General features: G+C 43.4%; 2 protein-coding genes across 2 annotated transcripts in view; one reads left to right on the plus strand and one right to left on the minus strand.

Moving 5' to 3' along the window:
• LOC309550260 (uncharacterized protein) overlaps positions 1 to 19,542 on the minus strand; it is a gene marked incomplete at both ends in the record, with an annotated part of 1,652,360 nt that overhangs the window by 514,505 nt on the left and 1,118,313 nt on the right. The gene's annotated exons all lie outside the window — the stretch shown is intronic.
• LOC309550697 (NACHT, LRR and PYD domains-containing protein 3-like) overlaps positions 1 to 19,542 on the plus strand; it is a 220,724-nt gene that overhangs the window by 113,855 nt on the left and 87,327 nt on the right. The window contains exons 3-4 of the mRNA XM_082251031.1: positions 16,234 to 16,269; positions 16,514 to 18,164. Coding sequence (XP_082107157.1) covers positions 16,234 to 16,269; positions 16,514 to 18,164 — 1,687 coding nt within the window. The remainder of the gene's footprint in view (positions 1 to 16,233; positions 16,270 to 16,513; positions 18,165 to 19,542) is intronic.

Below are 19,542 nucleotides of genomic sequence, written 5' to 3' on the forward strand. Positions count from 1 at the left end.
TCTCCTTACATTGATGGTTAGTGTAGTGTCTCCTTACATTGGTTATCAGTGTGGTGTCTCCTTACATTGGTGGTCAGTGTAGTGTCTCCTTACATTGGTGATCAGTGTGGTGTCTCCTTACATTGGTGATCACTGTGGTGTCTCCTTACATTGGTGATCAGTGTAGTGTCTCCTTACATTGGTGGTCAGTGTAGTGTCTCCTTACATTGGTGATCAGTGTGGTGTCTCCTTACATTGGTGGTCAGTGTAGTGTCTCCGTACATTGGTGATCAGTGTGGTGTCTCCTTACATTGGTGGTCAGCAGGGCTGGGACAAGGTCATTTGGTGCCCAGGGCGAAGATGGCAAACTGCGCCCCCCCCCCCCGCCCCGTCCCCAATCCCGTCCCCAATCCCGTCCCTGTCGTGGGTGTAATATAAGAATCAATGTAGTTTAAAAACAAGAAGATACTTAAAGAGGTTGTAAACCCACTGTAAAGTATTTTACCTATAGGTAAGCCTATATTAAGGCTTACCTATAGGTGCTGTAAATATCTCCCAAACTTGCACCGTCTAGGAGATATTTAGAGTGCATACTGCCGATGACGTCATCGGCGCAGGCACTCTGAAGGAACGGCCACCGTGCCGTTCCTTCAGAGCTCAGTGCCGTGTACGGCGGCTCCGGACAATCAGATGGCCGGAGTACGCGAACCCGGAAGCAGGACGGCCGGACATGTCGCCGTCCTGTCGCTGAGGTGGCGGCATGGTGGGGGCTTCGTTTTAAGGTAAGTACTACATAATGAGCTAGTATGCGATGCATACTAGCTCATTATGCCTTTCTCTTTACAGGGCTTTTTTTTTTCTCGATTTTTTTGGGGGACTTTACTTCCTCTTTAAAACAATACAAATTAAATACAATTGGTTAACCTCCTCCTCTCAGCTAGACCTCCCCCCCAATCTAAATAATAGTTGACCTGCTCTCAGCCCGACAGAGCCCCCCCCCCCTTCACACCCTAATCTAAATAGCTGACCTCATCTCAGACAGAATAAAAAACCCAAAAAAATCCGCGCTTAGGATAAAACTAAGAGACAGACTTGGCTGCAGCCCACTTCAAAAAATACAGCCCTAAAAAAGGATGTATCAGATATATATGTAAAAAAGGGGAAGTGATTGGCGCTGCCAGATATAGAAGGTGGAGCAATTAAATAAGATGAGTTATCTAGTGGTGATGAGTCTCTGTTGTAATATGTAAAATCAACCTATATGGAGCAGGTGGTGGTGGTAAATTTCAAGATAAAAAGAGTAAATGTAAAATCTTATATGTGGCATATATACTACCAATATAAATGTAATCTACCTATGTACATATGCCGCTGTGAAGCAGATGTGACCTAAGTGCAAAAAGTGCTAAGTGCAGCAGGTGTGGTCACCCAAAATAAATCTATAAAGTAAAAAATGTATATATGTGTCCGTAGTTGTATATAAATTTAGTGCCAGCCTGAAAAATAGTCTAAAATTATAAAATACATATATTAATGTAATAATTAGTGCCTAGTGCGATATTGTGCAATGCGTAGTAATAAATGGTTTATAAAGTGTACGGATGCACATATGAGTCCAGAATGTCAGTACCACCTATAGAGTGTCAAATTGTGTACGGGGTTATAAAAATATATATGCCCCGCATATAAGTGAGTATAAATAAATATATGCAAATCCAGCAATAAATATATGCAAATCCAGCAATATAAAATAAACTCTTAGAGTGGTGCAAAGTCCATAGGGAAATATTAAGGTGCTTTTTTTTTTTTTGCAAAAAATATTTTGGGTGACCACACCTGCTGCACTTTTTGCACTTAGGTCACATCTGCTTCACAGCGGCATATGTACATAGGTACATTACATTTATATTGGTAGTATATATGCCACATAGAAGATTTTACATTTACTCTTTTTATCTTTATATCCCTTTATCTTGAAATTTACCACCACCACCTGCTCCATATAGGTAGACCCCACCCTAATCGTAGCCAGAACCCCCCCCCCCCCCCCCCACTAATCAAAATAGTTGACCTGCTCTCAGCCAGACAGGCCCCCCCTCAGCCAAACACCCCCCCCCCCCCACTAATCTAAATTGTTCACCTATCCACCTCCTCCTCTCAGCCAGACAGACCCCCCCTCCCCACTAATCTAAATAGTTTACCTGCTCTGAGCCAGAGAGACACCCCCCCCCCCCCCACACACACACACACTTACCTGCTCTCAGCCAGACAGACAGACCCCCCTCCCTCCATCTGAAGAGTTCACTTCTTCACCAGGGCAGGCAGGCTTCACTCACGCTGCTGCAGACAGGCAGAGACACAGTGCCAGGCTCTGGATGTGCTTTTCTTCTTTCACTTTCACTTTCTCTTCTCTTCCACGGCTCCTCGAGGTAGTGGCTGAAGCAGGAGGAGAGCGCTCTATGATCAATGACGTCACGGCCGGGACAGACTACAGAGCGCCTGTCAGGGGGGGGGTGTTTTCTCCGCTCCTCTGACAGAAGTAGTAGAACAGAAGGCTTCAGGCTGTGCTGAGTGCAGGAGGAGCGCACTCAGCACATTACAGGCAGATAGCGGCTGGCAGCCAGCAATAATTTACACTCACACAGAGTCAGCAGTGTGAAAGAAGTTATCCAGCAGTGGCGCCCCCCCCCTCTCCAATAAATGTTAGCGCCCAGGGCACCCGCCCCTTCTGCCCCGCCCTTGTACCGGCTCTGGTGGTCAGTGTGGTGTCTCCTTACATTGGTGGTCAGTGTGGTGTTGTAAGGTAAACCGGATCTCCTCCACCAGAAGGCCAGTACGGACTTTCGCTCACACCCCTGCACATTGCACACCTGCACTCACCAATTAGCATTTGACTCCCAGTGGCCTATTTAAACTGCTCTAATACTGTGAGCAGTTGCTGAATGGTCTTCAGCTTGTTCCCTGTGGTTCTGAGACCTGATCTGTTGTTACTTCTCACCTGTGTATGACCCAGGCCGGCCTTTGGACTTTGCCTCTGCCCGTGCTCCTGCTCTGTTGCTTACTATCCTGACCTTGGCTTGCTTAAATGGATCTGATCTGCCTGCTTACCTTGTACCGCGCTGCCCGGCTGTTATCGACCTTGGCTTATCTTCTGGACTTGCTTGCTTGCTGATTCTGTACCTCACTGCCCGGTTTCTGCTGGTTACTGCTCCCACGCTTTGGTGCCAAGCTGCCACTGCACCCTGTTCCAAGGACTGCAACTACCAGCTGTACCCACCTACGGAGTGAACACCACCAGCTAGCCGCTACGGCACTCGTGCCACTCCTTGCCTTTCACTCTCTGTTCCCACCTTCAGGAGTGTCAGACAGGAGGAGCAAGAGAGGCCTCCACAACATTCCAGTCTTCACCAGGTGCGTGATAGTACCATTCAGCCATGACTGAGACTGGAGGAGGCTCCTCTCTGCTTGAAGCGGTGTGCCAACAAATCACGGCCTTAATCCAAGTGGTGACCGGACTCCAGGAGAATTACTTCCGGATTGAAGGACATTTACGCTCCCTGCCCATTGTATCTCAAGCTTCTGTACCTGGCACTTCAGCTACTGTTCCTGCTCCAGCTACTGCATCTACAGTAATGGTTCCTCCTCCAGAGCCTCGGGTACCTGCCCCAGAACGCTTTTCAGGAAATCGCTATAAGTTTCGGGCCTTCCGCCATGCCTGCCAGTTGTATTTCGAGTTACAACCACGAACTTTCTCCCTTGAATTTACTAAGGTGGGCTTTGTCATTTCTCTCTTGCGTGAGGAACCACAGTCATGGGCTCATCAGCTTCTGGAAAAGGCCAGCCCAGTTCTTGCATCAGTCTCTTCCTTCTTTGAAGCCATGGCCCAGATCTATGATGATCCCCAACGGACCTCCACAGCAGAAGCTATTCTACATAAACTCCAGCAAGGGCTTCAGCCTGTGGAGGACTATGTTGTTAAGTTCCGCAAATGGAGTTCTGACACTGCCTGGAATGATGCAGCCTTGCAGTACCAGTTTCGTTTGGGTCTTTCAGAGGCGCTTAAAGATGAACTTGCCAGACTAGATCCACCAACTACGCTCTCAAACTTGATCCAGCTTGCTATTCAGCTTGATCGCAGAATCCGAGAGAGGAGGGCAGAAAAATCTGGCAACATTCCACCTACATGGACACCAGCAGCACCTGTATCCCCAGCTCCACTACCATCCTCTTTCAAGGTTGAGTCTGTTCAGTTGGGACTTTCTCGTCCACCTCTGTCAGCCAAGGAAAGACTTAGACGCAAGCAGAACAACTTATGCCTTTACTGTGGGGGCATTGATCACTTTCTGCGTGACTGCCTGATAAGACCACGTAAGACTGTCCTTGTTTCTGATACTCCCAGATATCCTCTGAAGAGCATCTCCTCTCACGTTTCGCTGACTCTCTCCCTGCAGCTACCTGGAGGGAGCATCCAAACTCAAGCCATTATTGACTCCAGGGCCTGCAGTTGTTTTATGGACTATTCATTTGCTGAACAACACAAGGTCCCACTGCAAGCTAAAATGCAGCATCTGAAGATTAATTTGGCGGATGGCTCGAATCTCAAGTCAGGTCCTATCACACAAGAAACGTGTCCGCTACTGGCAGTAACCTCCTCTAATCATTCAGAATACCTAACCCTGGACATTATCCCATCACCTTTGTTCCCCATCATCCTGGGCATTCCGTGGTTGCAGGCACACAATCCCCAAATAAACTGGGAGTCTGGAGCTGTTTCATTCCCTACCACCTACTGCCAGCAACACTGTTTTCCTAATACGGTCACCACCTCGGCCCCCCTTATGGAACTGCAACCAGAGACTTCAGTTTCACAATATGTTCCATTAACTTACCATGATTTCTTAGATGTTTTTGATAGGAAGAATGCTGAGACCTTACCGCCCCATCGGGCGTACGATTGCCCAATTGAACTGTTACCCGGGGCCGAGATTCCATTTGGACGTATTTTTCCCCTATCAGAACTTGAGCTTGAGACATTGCGCCTATACATTAATGAGAACCTAGAAAGGGGATTCATCCGTCCATCCACATCCCCTGCTGGGGCTGGAATATTTTTTGTTGAAAAGAAGGATCACACCCTGAGACCCTGTGTGGACTATAGAGAGCTAAACAAAATAACAATTAAAAACAGATATCCTCTTCCTCTTGTTCCAGAACTTTTCCAGCGGTTCAGAACAGCGAAAGTGTTCACAAAGCTTGACCTTCGAGGTGCATATAACCTAGTAAGGATCCGGAAGGGGGATGAATGGAAAACAGCTTTCCGGTCCCGCTTTGGGCATTTTGAGTATTTAGTCATGCCCTTTGGACTGTGTAATGCCCCAGCAACGTTCCAGCATTTCGTCAATGATATCTTTAGGGACTTCCTTGACCTTTTTATGATTGTGTACCTTGATGACATACTCATATTCTCCCCTTCCATTGAAGAACACCGGCTGCACGTTAAAAAGGTCCTCAACCGTCTCCGGGAACATCGGTTATACGCAAAGGCTGAGAAGTGTGAATTTGAGAAAGAAACAATCCAGTTTCTGGGGCTTATTATCGCAACATCAGGCATTGCAATGGACCCACAAAAAGTTAGTGCCATTCTTGAGTGGCCAGTGCCAGCAGATCGAAAAGGAGTCCAGAGATTTGTTGGATTTGCTAACTTTTATCGTAAATTTATCAAGAACTTCTCAGCTATCATCAGCCCCATCACACAGCTTACTAAACAAAACACCCGATTTCAGTGGACTCCAGCAGCACAACTTGCCTTTGATAAATTAAAAGCTCTATTTACATCAGCATCAATTCTGCAACATCCTGATCCTGCATTACCTTATGTCCTGGAAGTCGATGCCTCGGAAAATGCAGTTGGTGCTATCGTATCTCAGCGACAAGGCGCTAAGTCTCTTCTACATCCCGTGGCTTTCTTCTCAAGAAAACTCAGTCCATCAGAGAGAAATTATGATGTGGGAGACCGTGAGTTACTCGCCATCAAGTCCGCTCTGGAGGAATGGCGTTATCTGCTTGAGGGAGCAAGTCATCCAATCCTGATTTTCACGGATCACAAAAATTTAGAGTATCTCCGTACAGCTAAGCGTCTAAGACCCCGTCAGGCCAGGTGGGCCTTATTTTTTTCAAGATTCTTATTTCACATAACCTACAGACCTGGTTCTAAGAATGGGAAACCTGACGCCCTGTCACGTATGTTTCTGGAAGAAAAGGAAGCTACTCAACCTGACACCATCCTATCCTCGCAGAATTTTCTGTTACTGCAAGGAGATTTTGTGTCACAGCTCAAACAAGCATCAGAGGAGGAAGGTCCACCATGTGATTCACAATTGCAAGAACGGGATGGATTGTTCATCCATGAGCAACAAGTTTTTGTACCTTCAAGTCTTCGCCAGTCAGTCTTAAATTTGTGCCATGACCACCCTTTGGCAGGGCATTTTGGGATGCGCAAGACTCTGGAACTTTTACAACGGTCCTTTTGGTGGCCTAGCCTGAGGGCAGATTGCCAGGATTACGTGAAGACTTGTGAAACCTGTATCCGAAGCAAAGGAGACAAGACTAAAGCTTGGGGCCTATTAAGGCCTTTGCCCATTCCTACCAAGCCCTGGGAAATGATTAATATGGACTTTATTGTCGAGCTCCCAGTATCTGAAAACTTTACTTCTATTTTTGTGATCATTGATAGGCTATCAAAGATGGCACACTTTGTACCAATGATTGGAACACCATCTGCTCCAGAGACTGCAAAAGCATTTGTCAAAGAAATAGTGCGGTTGCATGGGGTTCCTCGGAGCATAACGTCTGACCGAGGAGTCCAGTTTACGTCCAAATTCTGGAAAGAACTTTGTAAGGCACTTAAGATTGAGACATGGTTTTCTTCAGCATATCATCCCCAGACGAATGGTCAGACGGAACGAACCAACCAGACCCTAGAGCAATACCTTCGGTGTTTTTCTTCCTTCTCACAGGATGATTGGGCTTCGCTCCTTCCTCTAGAAGAGTTCGCTTACAATGATTCTGTCCACTCGGCTACTGGTCAAACTCCATTTTTTGCGAACTTCGGATTCAATCCTTCTTTTTTACCTGATGCTGTCTTTGATTCACCTGTTCCAGCGGTTCAGGAGCGACTGAGGTTTCTACAAAGCAACAATAAACTTCTGCAGGAAGCTATTGCCAAGGCTCAACAAGACAACAAGAAATACTTTGATAAAAAGAGAAGGGGTGATCTGGATCTCAAGCCAGGGGACAGGGTTTGGTTATCAACCACTAATTTGAAGATGGCCTGTCCTTCCAAAAAATTGGCCCCCAAGTACATCGGTCCATTTGCTGTAAAAAGAATGATAAATCCGACAGCTTATGAACTTTTTCTACCTGAGAAGTACAAGATTCACCCAGTTTTTCATGTGTCCCTGCTAAAGCCTGCTGTACCAGATCCCTTTCCTGCCCATAATCCGGACCCTCCAGCACCAATCATGATTGACGATGAAGAGGAGTATGAAATTGAGGCCATTGTGGATTGTAGGAGAGGGAGAGGAGGTACCCAATATTTAATCAAGTGGAAAGGTTATGGTCCTGAGGAAAACTCGTGGGAGCCTGAAGCTAATGTTCATGCCCCAAGACTGGTGAAAACCTTTTTCCAAGCTCATCCTGCGAAGAGGTCTCAGATGGGCATCCGGAGGCTGCCCATTAGGGGGGGGCAATGTAAGGTAAACCGGATCTCCTCCACCAGAAGGCCAGTACGGACTTTCGCTCACACCCGTGCACATTGCACACCTGCACTCACGAATTAGCATTTGACTCCCAGTGGCCTATTTAAACTGCTCTAATACTGTGAGCAGTTGCTGAATGGTCTTCAGCTTGTTCCCTGTGGTTCTGAGACCTGATCTGTTGTTACTTCTCACCTGTGTATGACCCGGCCTGCCTTTGGACTTTGCCTCTGCCCGTGCTCCTGCTCTGTTGCTTACTATCCTGACCTTGGCTTGCTTAAACGGATCTGATCTGCCTGCTTACCTTGTACCGCGCTGCCCGGCTGTTATCGACCTTGGCTTATCTTCTGGACTTGCTTGCTTGCTGATTCTGTACCTCACTGCCCGGTTTCTGCTGGTTACTGCTCCCACGCTTTGGTGCCAAGCTGCCACTGCACCCTGTTCCAAGGACTGCAACTACCAGCTGTACCCACCTACGGAGTGAACACCACCAGCTAGCCGCTACGGCACTCGTGCCACTCCTTGCCTTTCACTCTCTGTTCCCACCTTCAGGAGTGTCAGACAGGAGGAGCAAGAGAGGCCTCCACAACATTCCAGTCTTCACCAGGTACGTGATAGGTGTCTCCTTACATTGATGGTCAGTGTGGTGTCTCCTTACATTGATGGTCAGTGTGGTGTCTCCTTACATTGATGGTCAGTGTGGTGTCTCCTTACATTGGTGATCAGTGTAGTGTCTCCTTACATTGGTGGTCAGTGTGGTGTCTCCTTACATTGGTGGTCAGTGTGGTGTCTCCTTACATTGATGGTCAGTGTGGTGTCTCCTTACATTGATGGTCAGTGTGGTGTCTCCTTACATTGATGGTCAGTGTGGTGTCTCCTTACATTGATGGTCAGTGTGGTGTCTCCTTACATTGATGGTCAGTGTGGTGTCTCCTTACATTGGTGATCAGTGTAGTGTCTCCTTACATTGATGGTCAGTGTAGTGTCTCCTTACATTGATGGTCAGTGTGGTGTCTCCTTACATTGATGGTCAGTGTGGTGTCTCCTTACATTGATGGTCAGTGTGGTGTCTCCTTACATTGGTGGTCAGTGTAGTGTCTCCTTACATTGATGGTAAGTGTAGTGTCTCCTTACATTGGTGGTCAGTGTAGTGTCTCCTTACATTGGTGATCAGTGTAGTGTCTCCTTACATTGATGGTCAGTGTGGTGTCTCCTTACATTGGTGGTCAGTGTAGTGTCTCCTTACATTGGTGATCAGTGTAGTGTCTCCTTACATTGATGGTCAGTGTAGTGTCTCCTTACATTGGTGATCAGTGTAGTGTCTCCTTACATTGATGATCAGTGTAGTGTCTCCTTACATTGGTGATCAGTGTGGTGTCTCCTTACATTGGTTATCAGTGTGGTGTCTCCTTACATTGGTGATCAGTGTGGTGTCTCCTTACATTGGTGGTCAGTGTGGTGTCTCCTTACATTGATGGTCAGTGTAGTGTCCCTTACATTGGTGGTCAGTGTAGTGTCTCCTTACATTGGTGGTCAGTGTGGTGTCTCCTTACATTGGTGATCAGTGTGGTGTCTCCTTATATTGGTGATCAGTGTGGTGTCTCCTTACATTGGTGGTCAGTGTGGTGTCTCCTTACATTGGTGGTCAGTGTGGTGTCCCTTACATTGGTGGTCAGTGTAGTGTCTCCTTACATTGGTGATCAGGGTAGTGTCTCCTTACATTGGTGATCAGTGTGGTGTCTCCTTACATTGGTGATCAGTGTGGTGTCTCCTTACATTGGTGATCAGTGTAGTGTCTCCTTACATTGATGGTCAGTGTGGTGTCTCCTTACATTGGTGATCAGTGTGGTGTCTCCTTACATTGATGGTCAGTGTAGTGTCTCCTTACATTGATGGTCAGTGTAGTGTCTCCTTACATTGGTGATCAGAAGAAGAGTTTTGCAAGATGTATAACAACTAAGGCAGCCTTAATCAGGCCGCAATGTCCCACAATAGACAGGGGAAGATTACTCCACGTCCCATATTTTACTCAAAATAATTCCGTTAAAGGCTTTAGATTTTTCAATATATACTGCTTAGGATTTACTGCTACATTTATTCCTAAATATTTAAAACTCTTTACCACCTGAAGACCTCTAGTGCTCTCCGGCAGCTCACGCACCAATCCATCAATCGGGAGAAGAACAGATTTCTCCCAGTTTATGGAAAGTCCAGAGAACGACCCAAATCTTTTTACCATATCCATCACCGCGCTTAGTGAATTTTTCACATCTTCTAAAAAAAGAAGGACATCATCCGCATAAAGCAAAATCTTTTCCTCCTCCTTCCCTCTTCTAAAACCTCTTATAACCCCCCCCCCCCCCACACTGCTGAGGTTCCATCGCCATAGCTAAGAGCAGGAGCGATAATAGGCATCCCTGTCTTGTCCCTTGGAACAGAGGAAAGTACTCAGAGGCCTTTCCATTAATTTTCACTTTCGCTCTTGGGCCAGCGTACAACAATTTGATTGTTAATAAAAATAGGACCAACATCAAATACCGACAATGCCAACCACAAATAGTTCCACTCAATGCTATCAAATGCTTTGACCGCATCGAGGGACAATATGGCTCTTGATCCAACCTCTTCTGACGGATTTTTTAATTTTCAAAAATAATCTTCTAATATTCAACTATGTTGATCTCCCAGGGATAAATCCACATTGGTCAGGATCAATTATAGTATTGATTATTTTACTTAACCTAGTAGCTAATACTTTCCCTAATAATTTAACATCTGCACAGAGCAAAGAGATTGGTCTATATGATGCAGGTTGGGTCAAATCCTTCCCTTCCTTTGATAATACTATAATTGTAGCCTCTTTCATTGACCCCGGTGGTTCTCCCTTCTCCAATGCCTCATTCAACAGCTGCAGCAACTCTGGTAGCATTATCTCACCATATTCCCTACAAACCTCATTTGCCAGACTGTCTGGCCCTGGTGCTTTGTGGTTTGCTGATTCCCTCACTGCATCTCGTAGTTCTTCAATAGCAATGGGTGTTTCCAAAAATGCCCTATCTTCCTCTGCAAGTTGTGGGATAGGCAGGCCTTGTATAAAGTCCCCCATTTCTCTATTTATCTCCCCTACCTTGGACCTATATAGATCTGAGTAACAGTCCTTTAAAAAATGTACCACTTCTTCTGGACATTTGGTTACCTCTCCAGCTTGAGTCTCAACAGACATTATAGAAGGCCTACATATATTCTGGGATCTTGCCAGGAGGGCCAGCATGTGTCCAGTATTTTCTCCCTCTTCACAATGGGCTTGTTTTAAAAAGAAGAGTGAAGCGCCAGATCAATAAACATGCATAAATAAAATGTATCTCAATATACAGAGATGTATAGTAACGAAGTAGAACTACTTAAGTACTGTACTTAAGTACCGAAATGCGGTATCTGTACTTTCCTAGAGTAGAATTTTTTTCTCCTACTTCTACTTTTACTTCACTACATTTTTTCGATGATTTCGATACTTCTACTCAAGTATTTTTTTTTTTGTGCTGCATAGTTACTCGTTACTTTTAAAAAAATTACCACTGCCAGAACAGTAGATGGCAGGTTGCATAAAGCTCAAAAAAATGTGTATAATGTAATTTGTAAATCAGCGCATACGAATATAAAGGCTGTGTATAATAAAAGCTGCTATACCAAATCTTTCCAATAAAAAGAAAATATGAAACAAACAAATAAATGGTGCTACAGCGCTTAAAGTGCATCAAGAAACTACTAACAAACACAGGTTAATCATTTGAATAAATCATTTGAAATAATAAAAAACAATATGATGTTCAAACTTTTGACTTCTTTCTTTAATAACTACATAACACAGTACTTGTACTTCTACTTTCAGTACTTGAGTAGAATTTTTTTTTCAAAACTACTGGTACTTTTTACTTTTAGTACTTAAGTAGCAAATTTTTTGAAAAAACTACTTGCAATACTTAAGTAAAAAAAATGTTGAATACTTTAGTACTTCTACTTAAGTAACTTTTTCTGCGAGTACTTCCACTTCTACTCAAGTAACTTTTTGATCGAGCACTTGTACTTTTACTCAAGTAGAAATTTCGAGTACTTTATACAAGTCTGTCAATATATCAATCAAAGCAATAATGTGATCTGTGCAACAAGTGTATATATATCAGCACCTGTGCAAAACCAAAAAAAAACCCCCCAAAAAAACACAAAAACAAAACCTTCATATACCAAGTGTGTAATCAAAATGGTATATCACTCAGTAGTGCACAGCTTAAATAAACAAAACCCTGTGATTGAAAAAGCAAAGTCCTTTACATAAATTCCACGTGTGGTAAATATAAATGGACACCTCCGTGCAAAAGTGCAATCCCTCCACCTTCAATCGTGGTCTCTCACCTTGTATAAAGACCCAAGAGTCACCCAGGGTCTGATCCCTGGTGACGTCACACGTAGACTGACGAAACCGGTCGGGTCCACGCATTATGCCCACGTCACTTCCTGTTCCTTGGAACGCAAACCGGCGTGCAACGCTGTATATGCTTTTCCTTGAATAACCTGATGTAAGTGGCTCCAAATTCTTCTATTAAATCCTTATTACATACTACACCATGGAGTATTTTCTCTTTATATGATTGGACTGATTATGGACTGAGGAGAGGCATCGGAGGAAATTTACCAATCGGATGGAGTGGAGAGATCCATACACAAGCTAGGGCCAGTATTCCATCCATACTGGGATTCTGCACACAGCATACCACTTACCAATGATAGACTTCAAGGGGCCATCTGGTAAGTGTGTGAAACATCTGGTGGTGGATTTCCCTTTCCTCCTTTTCCATCTCGGCTTAAGGAAGCACTCCTTGTTAGAACACTGAGCACTTTATAGCACCAAATTGTTTTTGAGGCATATTTGCACTTGCTTCTTTTGCACATAAGGACTATATAATAAGAACTTTCATTTACAAAATACCTATTTATATACAATCTATGCATTTGTCACTTGTTATATTGTGTTTTTGCACTATGCACGGTCACTTTATTTAAATGTGATATACACGGAATTGATACATTGGAATTTTGTTTACATTGGAAAATTGCATTGTGCACTTTTATCTTATTTAAATTTGATATTTATTTATAATTCTGTATAAACGAGGCTTGGAGAGCACGCCTCTTCGCCATATTACCACATGCAGGAAGTAATTACATTTATGGTATTAACGAGCCAGCAGGTAATTTTAATTCTTTGGGCACATCTGAAAGGTAATTATACACAGCCACAGTGACAGCATGACACCCCAGAGGACATCTTATGAGACGAAACGCCATGTCGGGTCTGCTACAAGTGTTGCTGTGACTTTGTTCTGGACGGTTCATGTACTATAGAAGCGCTTTTTTTCTGCATACGTGTAAGTGTTCCTATTTTGGATTATAATTCCCTTCACACGGGTACACACTATGCCGAGTCTTCTTTTTTTATTGAGTTCACGAGGAAGATACATCCGTTTTTTTGTGGTACTATATGATGTTATTCTTCAACATATATGTTGAGATATGAGATGCCTGGTGGACGCTGAAATATATTGAATCCATTCCAGTACTGTGGACATCATGACTGCTATATAAACCAATACGCCTATGTGACCTAAAGAGTGTAAGCTCTGTTGGGTCCTATCTGTCTGGTAAGCACCCTCCTTGTTTCATTTATGGGTGGAGGTGCATATATTGATAACGGTGGAGACACTTTATACAAGAAGAGATTCCTGCACTTTCTGGCCCTTTGGTTGTTTCTCCTTTAAACACAGAGACTGCTTCATAATAATTGTTTACGCAATTTATAATTATTATATGCACTTTATATATGTTTACACCTTATGGATGTTTATCAATTTTAATTGTATTTATTACCAATACAATATGAATGGATCAGGATATATCCAGCAGGAGATCTCCCCTCTCATCAGCATCATCATCTAGGCACCGCTCCTCCACACGTCCTCCCTCATCCGCACTGCTCCTATCCCCAGTCTCCCTCAGCACATGTTGACACTCTGTCAGATCATCCAGTTATCAGGATGAGAGAGCACAGGTGAGCTACGTGCGCTGCTCACATCAGTGCCTGAACCACTCCCCTACCCCACTTCGCACATCTTCATAGAATGTACCCTATTTATCGGTGTATAACACGCACCTGCGTATAACACGCACCTTATTTTAAGAGGGATTTTCTCGAAAAAAACGTAATTAAAATAAAAACTTTGAAGAAAAATAAGGGTAGCTCAGAACTTTTTCCCCCTTGACCACTTTGAAACATTTGTACCTAAAAGGGTATGATGCCAAAGTGTCCTTAGATTAAGTTGAAATAAATAAATAAATAAAGCTGTGTGTATTCAAACGACTCTTCTTTCCCAAAACTCATGCAGGTGCTCTTCCATGCAGTGGCCACTAGGTGTCCTAAGCGCACACCTCAATTGCCTTTATAACCAGCCTTATATTATTTTGCTCCTGTGTGGTGTTTCCTCCTTATCCTCCTTATCTATAGCTTGTGGATCCGGCTCCTGATACCCAAAATTTCCTTTATCACTCGATATTCCAAGGGGTATGGGTCGGGCCGTTGTATCTCCAAAATAAATGGGGCCACAATAGTGAAGTACCGTTTGGTAATTTTATTATAGTAAACTTAAAAAACAGACTCACATTTTGCTCCGTCTTTCAAAATGCATAACACTCGTGTTGCCGCTACGTCACTTCCGGTTTGGCGTCCTACGCGTTACGCTGCGTGCCCACACAGCTTCTTCCAGGGATCCGTAGGACGCCAAACCGGAAGTGACGTAGCGGCAACACGAGTGTTATGCATTTTGAAAGACGGAGCAAAATGTGAGTCTGTTTTTTAAGTTTACTATAATAAAATTACCAAACGGTACTTCACTATTGTGGCCCCATTTATTTTGGAGATACAACGGCCCGACCCATACCCCTTGGAATATCGAGTGATAAAGGAAATTTTGGGTATCAGGAGCCGGATCCACAAGCTATAGATAAGGAGGATAAGGAGGAAACACCACACAGGAGCAAAATAATATAAGGCTGGTTATAAAGGCAATTGAGGTGTGCGCTTAGGACACCTAGTGGCCACTGCATGGAAGAGCACCTGCATGAGTTTTGGGAAAGAAGAGTCGTTTGAATACACACAGCTTTATTTATTTATTTATTTCAACTTAATCTAAGGACACTTTGGCACTTTACCACTTTTGAATGATATATTTATTGAAGTTTTAAAGCACATAATTCTATCACTGGCACTTTATTTTAAATAATCCTTGTAATAATTTTTAAGCATTGTTTGAAGCACTAATAATTTTTTACATCACTTATAAGATATAATTTATATTTGAGAGATACCAATTTATTTATTATTAATATTTATACACTGGAGAAAATTTACACAATTTTAAGCACAAGGGATTTATAATATTAATATTTGTAAGCACTGAAAGTAAATGTATTTGTATGAATAATATGCACTAAGCACCTTTAAAGCGCGGTACTCCCCCCCTGCCATAAATATCTGTATTGTGTAGGTTACCAATAACAGTACCTGCAGCATTAAAGGAAATAAGGATTTATCTAGAGTGACAGCGCGAGAATTTCACCAACCCATTATAAAAGGGTATGAGTTCTGGACATCTCTACAGTGGCTGACAGCAAAAAGACACACACTCTGCTTTGCAGGAATGGAGGAGCTAGTGTGTGTCTCTTAGCCCCTCACCTCCCCGGCAGACTCATTTTGTTACTCTGGCCCCCTTTAACACCAGTGAACACTGCTGCCTTACAAGGGAGGTCAAAGAGACACACACATTCTGCTTTGCAGGGAGGGGGGCCTGTCAGCCAGTATGTGTCTTTTAGCTCCCCCTCCCCCCTGTCTGGCAGTGATTACGGTGTGCTCCACCACTCCCCGAGACTTATTTTATCCCACAGGTTTTTATTTACTTGTACCTGGCTGCTACATGTTCGGCAGTTCTCTGCTCCTCTCAGCTCAGGCTAAACTCTCGCGAGCTGTGCAGAGTGTTACCGTGTTTACACTCTGACGGCCGCGAGAGTTAAACTGTGTAACATACACAGATAGGAGGATGGCTGCCCAAGGCTTGCAATGCGAGGTCTGAGGAGCCCGGGACTCACAGGTCCCCTGGGTAATGTCGGATGGCATCCACTCGGCTGATACTGTTGTATGTACCTTGCCTTTTTTTAATGATATCGGCGTATAACACGCACACACAATTTGCCCCCTATTTTCAGGGGGAAAAAGTGCATGTTATACAGCGAGAAATACGGTACTTAATTGTTTCTGTTGCAAGTTAACTGATATGGCTACAATCACCTCCACATCCGTCACTGTATTCCAGAAAAACCATCATCAGTGTTGCTTGATGTTCTGAATCATGTGTCCTGTGAATCCACCTAAATATATATATTTTTATTTTTCCAGCCAAACAGAAGATGACACATAACAACAGATTTTCAGGTTAGTAGAACATCCACATCTGATATAAAAACTCTTTTGTTCTTTGGATAAACATTTTGTTAGTTTTAGTCTGGAAGATGTGTGAATACTTGGGCTTCTTCCACAATCCTCCTGAATTTTATGGAATATCTTCTTTTAGGGTTCCATTCTTCAGGTTAATAGTTAAAATACAATATTTTCAACTTTTATAAATACTATTTCATTTGTGTATGAGGAATAAAATTTTCTCCTTTCTCTCATAAAGATTTCAGAAAGGAATACAAAGAGTCTGCGAAAGAGACGTTCCAGTGTGTTCCAGAATATAATTCCCATATGAGGGTGACTGTTTCTCGTCAGAAAGGTTTCACACTCTTTTTAGAGAGAAAGGGAACCCTGAATAAAGAGATAAAGACTCTCTTTGACCTTAATAAAGATGGTTCCATTCCTAACTTTGTGGTGTTACAAGGACCTGCTGGGATTGGAAAAACAATGACCTCCAAGAAGATCATGCTGGACTGGGCCTCTGGGGATCTCTACGAAGACAAGTTTGACTTTGTGTTTTATCTGAGCTGTAGAGAAATCAACACCATCCCTGAAAACATAAGCCTTGTGGAACTTTTATCCAGTGCCTGCAGACTGCAGAGTTCAGATGACCTGGTGTCTATTCTGAAGGATCCTGGAAGTCATAGAAAACTTCTCACCATAGTTGATGGGTTTGATGAACTGAGGTGGACTCTGGAAGAGGAATCTGAGGGTTGTCTTGACATTTCTGTAAAAACCCACAAAGAAATAATTCTCCAAAGCTTGCTCAAGAGACAAGTTCTCTCACAATCTTCTCTGATCATCACCACAAGGTCACTGGCCATGAAGAAACTTAACACATTCATTGAGGATTCTCGCAGTGTGGAAATCCAGGGATTTATAAGGGAAGGTCGAGAGGAATATGTCCATAAATTCTTTGGAAATAAAGAAGATGCAGACAAGGTTCTCAGTATAATAAAAGACAATGACATTCTGTACACCATGTGTGCCATCCCCATCACATGCTGGATTGTCTGCACTGTAATGAAACAAGAAATAAAAAAAGATTTGGCTTTAAATTGGGGCAATACGATGACTTCAATTTACCTTCTCTACCTGGAGGTTTTACTAACCCATCACAGCAAGGAGCAGTCTGTAGACAGGAAACAAACCTGTCTGAAGAAGCTGTGTGCTCTGGCCAATCAGGGAATTCTGAAGCAACAAATCTTATTTGAGAAGAAAGATCTAGAAAGACATGGACTTTCTCTGTCTGAGGTGGAGTCTGTATTTCTGAATGAGAACATCTTTCATTGGGACGTCCGCACCCAGACCTGCTACAGCTTCATCCACCTGACTGTACAGGAGTTCCTTGCCGCTCTGTATTATGGGATGGATGGTTGGTTTGGATTTATAAAAGGTATTTTCCTCCCGAAGATTTGTAAAGGGAAATCACTCTCATCCTTCAGTTCAGATTACCGAAATTTAGAATTATCTGTACAATTTCTGTTTGGTCTCTTAAATAGAAATCAGGTGAAGACATTCTCAGAGACCACAGGCATCAACATCTCACTCCGAGCCAGGTCCAAAACAAAAAAATGGGCTAAGAAAGACATTAATCGGGCGTTCTGGATGTATTCCATCTTCTCTCTGTATGAGACTCAAGATGAGGACTTCATTAGGAACATCATGTCTCGTTGTTCAAATTTAAGTCTGATTGGCCCAGATACTGATCCCTTCTTCTTGCGGATAAACAGAGATTATTCTAAGCAGCTGAACTATTGCTTGAAGACTTTGAAGAGTGAAAGTTTTCAGTCTTTATCTTTTAATTCACTCACTATGGGTCCAGAGTGCCAGAAAATTCTATCTTTATTCCTACACAGGAGTCAGAAGGTCAGGTAAGTGAGTGTGAGGATATTCTAACTGAACTCAGAGAATGGGCAGGAACCTGCATGCAGTAGAACGGTGATTATCAGACATGTTCTCCATCTACCACACTTGTTAGAAGTCCTGGGAACTCACACTTTCCTCAGCCCTAAATGGTGGTTCCCCACATACCACCTTCTACACAAGAAATGTAAATGAAATGTACTAAAACCCTTAAAACTCTACATTTTCCTGAAGCAGAGAATCCAAAGAATTGAAAAGCCCCCGCATTGTTTTTGTTTTTTATTATGAGTGAAATGTCTGTTTCTATCTGTTGTTTTTTCACAGGGTGAATGTAACATTCTCTAACACTTATTCCTAAGAGAAAATAACCATAAAGTTAATGTAAACCCTCTCCTATACAGAGTGAAGTGAACAGTCTCAGATGATACACAGAGATAAAACTGTCAGGACCATGATAAGAAATAGACATATATTTTTCATATTACATGTAAGGAATTATAAACTGCCATGGGCCTCTGAGTCAGAGTGCAATCCGTAACTTTCCCTATAAGCTTCAGTCAGGAACCTTGGTTTTCAAATGTCCATTGTTCATTGTTGAAAATTGGTAAGCCGCTATCGACTGTTTCTGAAGATAACACCTATATCCTCTGGTCATGAAAAGAGAATATGTTTAGAGAGGTTTGGGGGGATGTCCATGTGGCCCTGAACTGTTTCCACACAATGGCAGATACTAAGAAGTTTTCAGGAGAGCAGCTGTGTCATCAATTACCTAGCAAATAAACCATTGTTTCAACGATGGGAAGATAAATAACCAAGGGACCATGAAAAGTCAGACTCTATTTCATTCATTAACTGGGGCTTATTAGAACTGTATCTTCAAATGAAATTGATATAATAATAAACATCTACAACCTCTTTGTTCCATTCATATACCAAGAGGGAATGACGAAATTATGATTATAAGGACAATCCCCCATGGAAAGTTATATTGTATCAATTAAATAATAGTTGATGTTTCAATTAAGCCCGGTTCACACTAGGGCGACCTGTGAGGCGACCTGGTCGCCTCACAGGTCGCCGCAGGTCGCCTCCAACAGGGAAGCTACGGACCCGTTCTAATAGGAGCGACACAAGTCGCTCCGACCTAGAAAAAGGGTCCGGAGCTTCTTTGGGGCGACCAGGAGGCGACCGCCATAGACTTCAATGTTATGAAGTCCGTGGCGGCCGCTCCGAGGTCGCGGCGCGCTGCTCGCACCGCGACCTCGGAGGTTGCCACCTAAAGTAGCGTCGTGGTAGTGTGAACCGGCGCTTAGACTTCATATTGTAGTTCCCAAAACATGTTATGATTATATTATTTACTAACATAATGACTCTAATAGATAACCA

Source organism: Pelophylax lessonae (assembly GCF_965119305.1).
Source record: "Pelophylax lessonae genome assembly, chromosome: 3".
NCBI classification, from domain to species: Eukaryota; Metazoa; Chordata; class Amphibia; order Anura; family Ranidae; genus Pelophylax; species Pelophylax lessonae.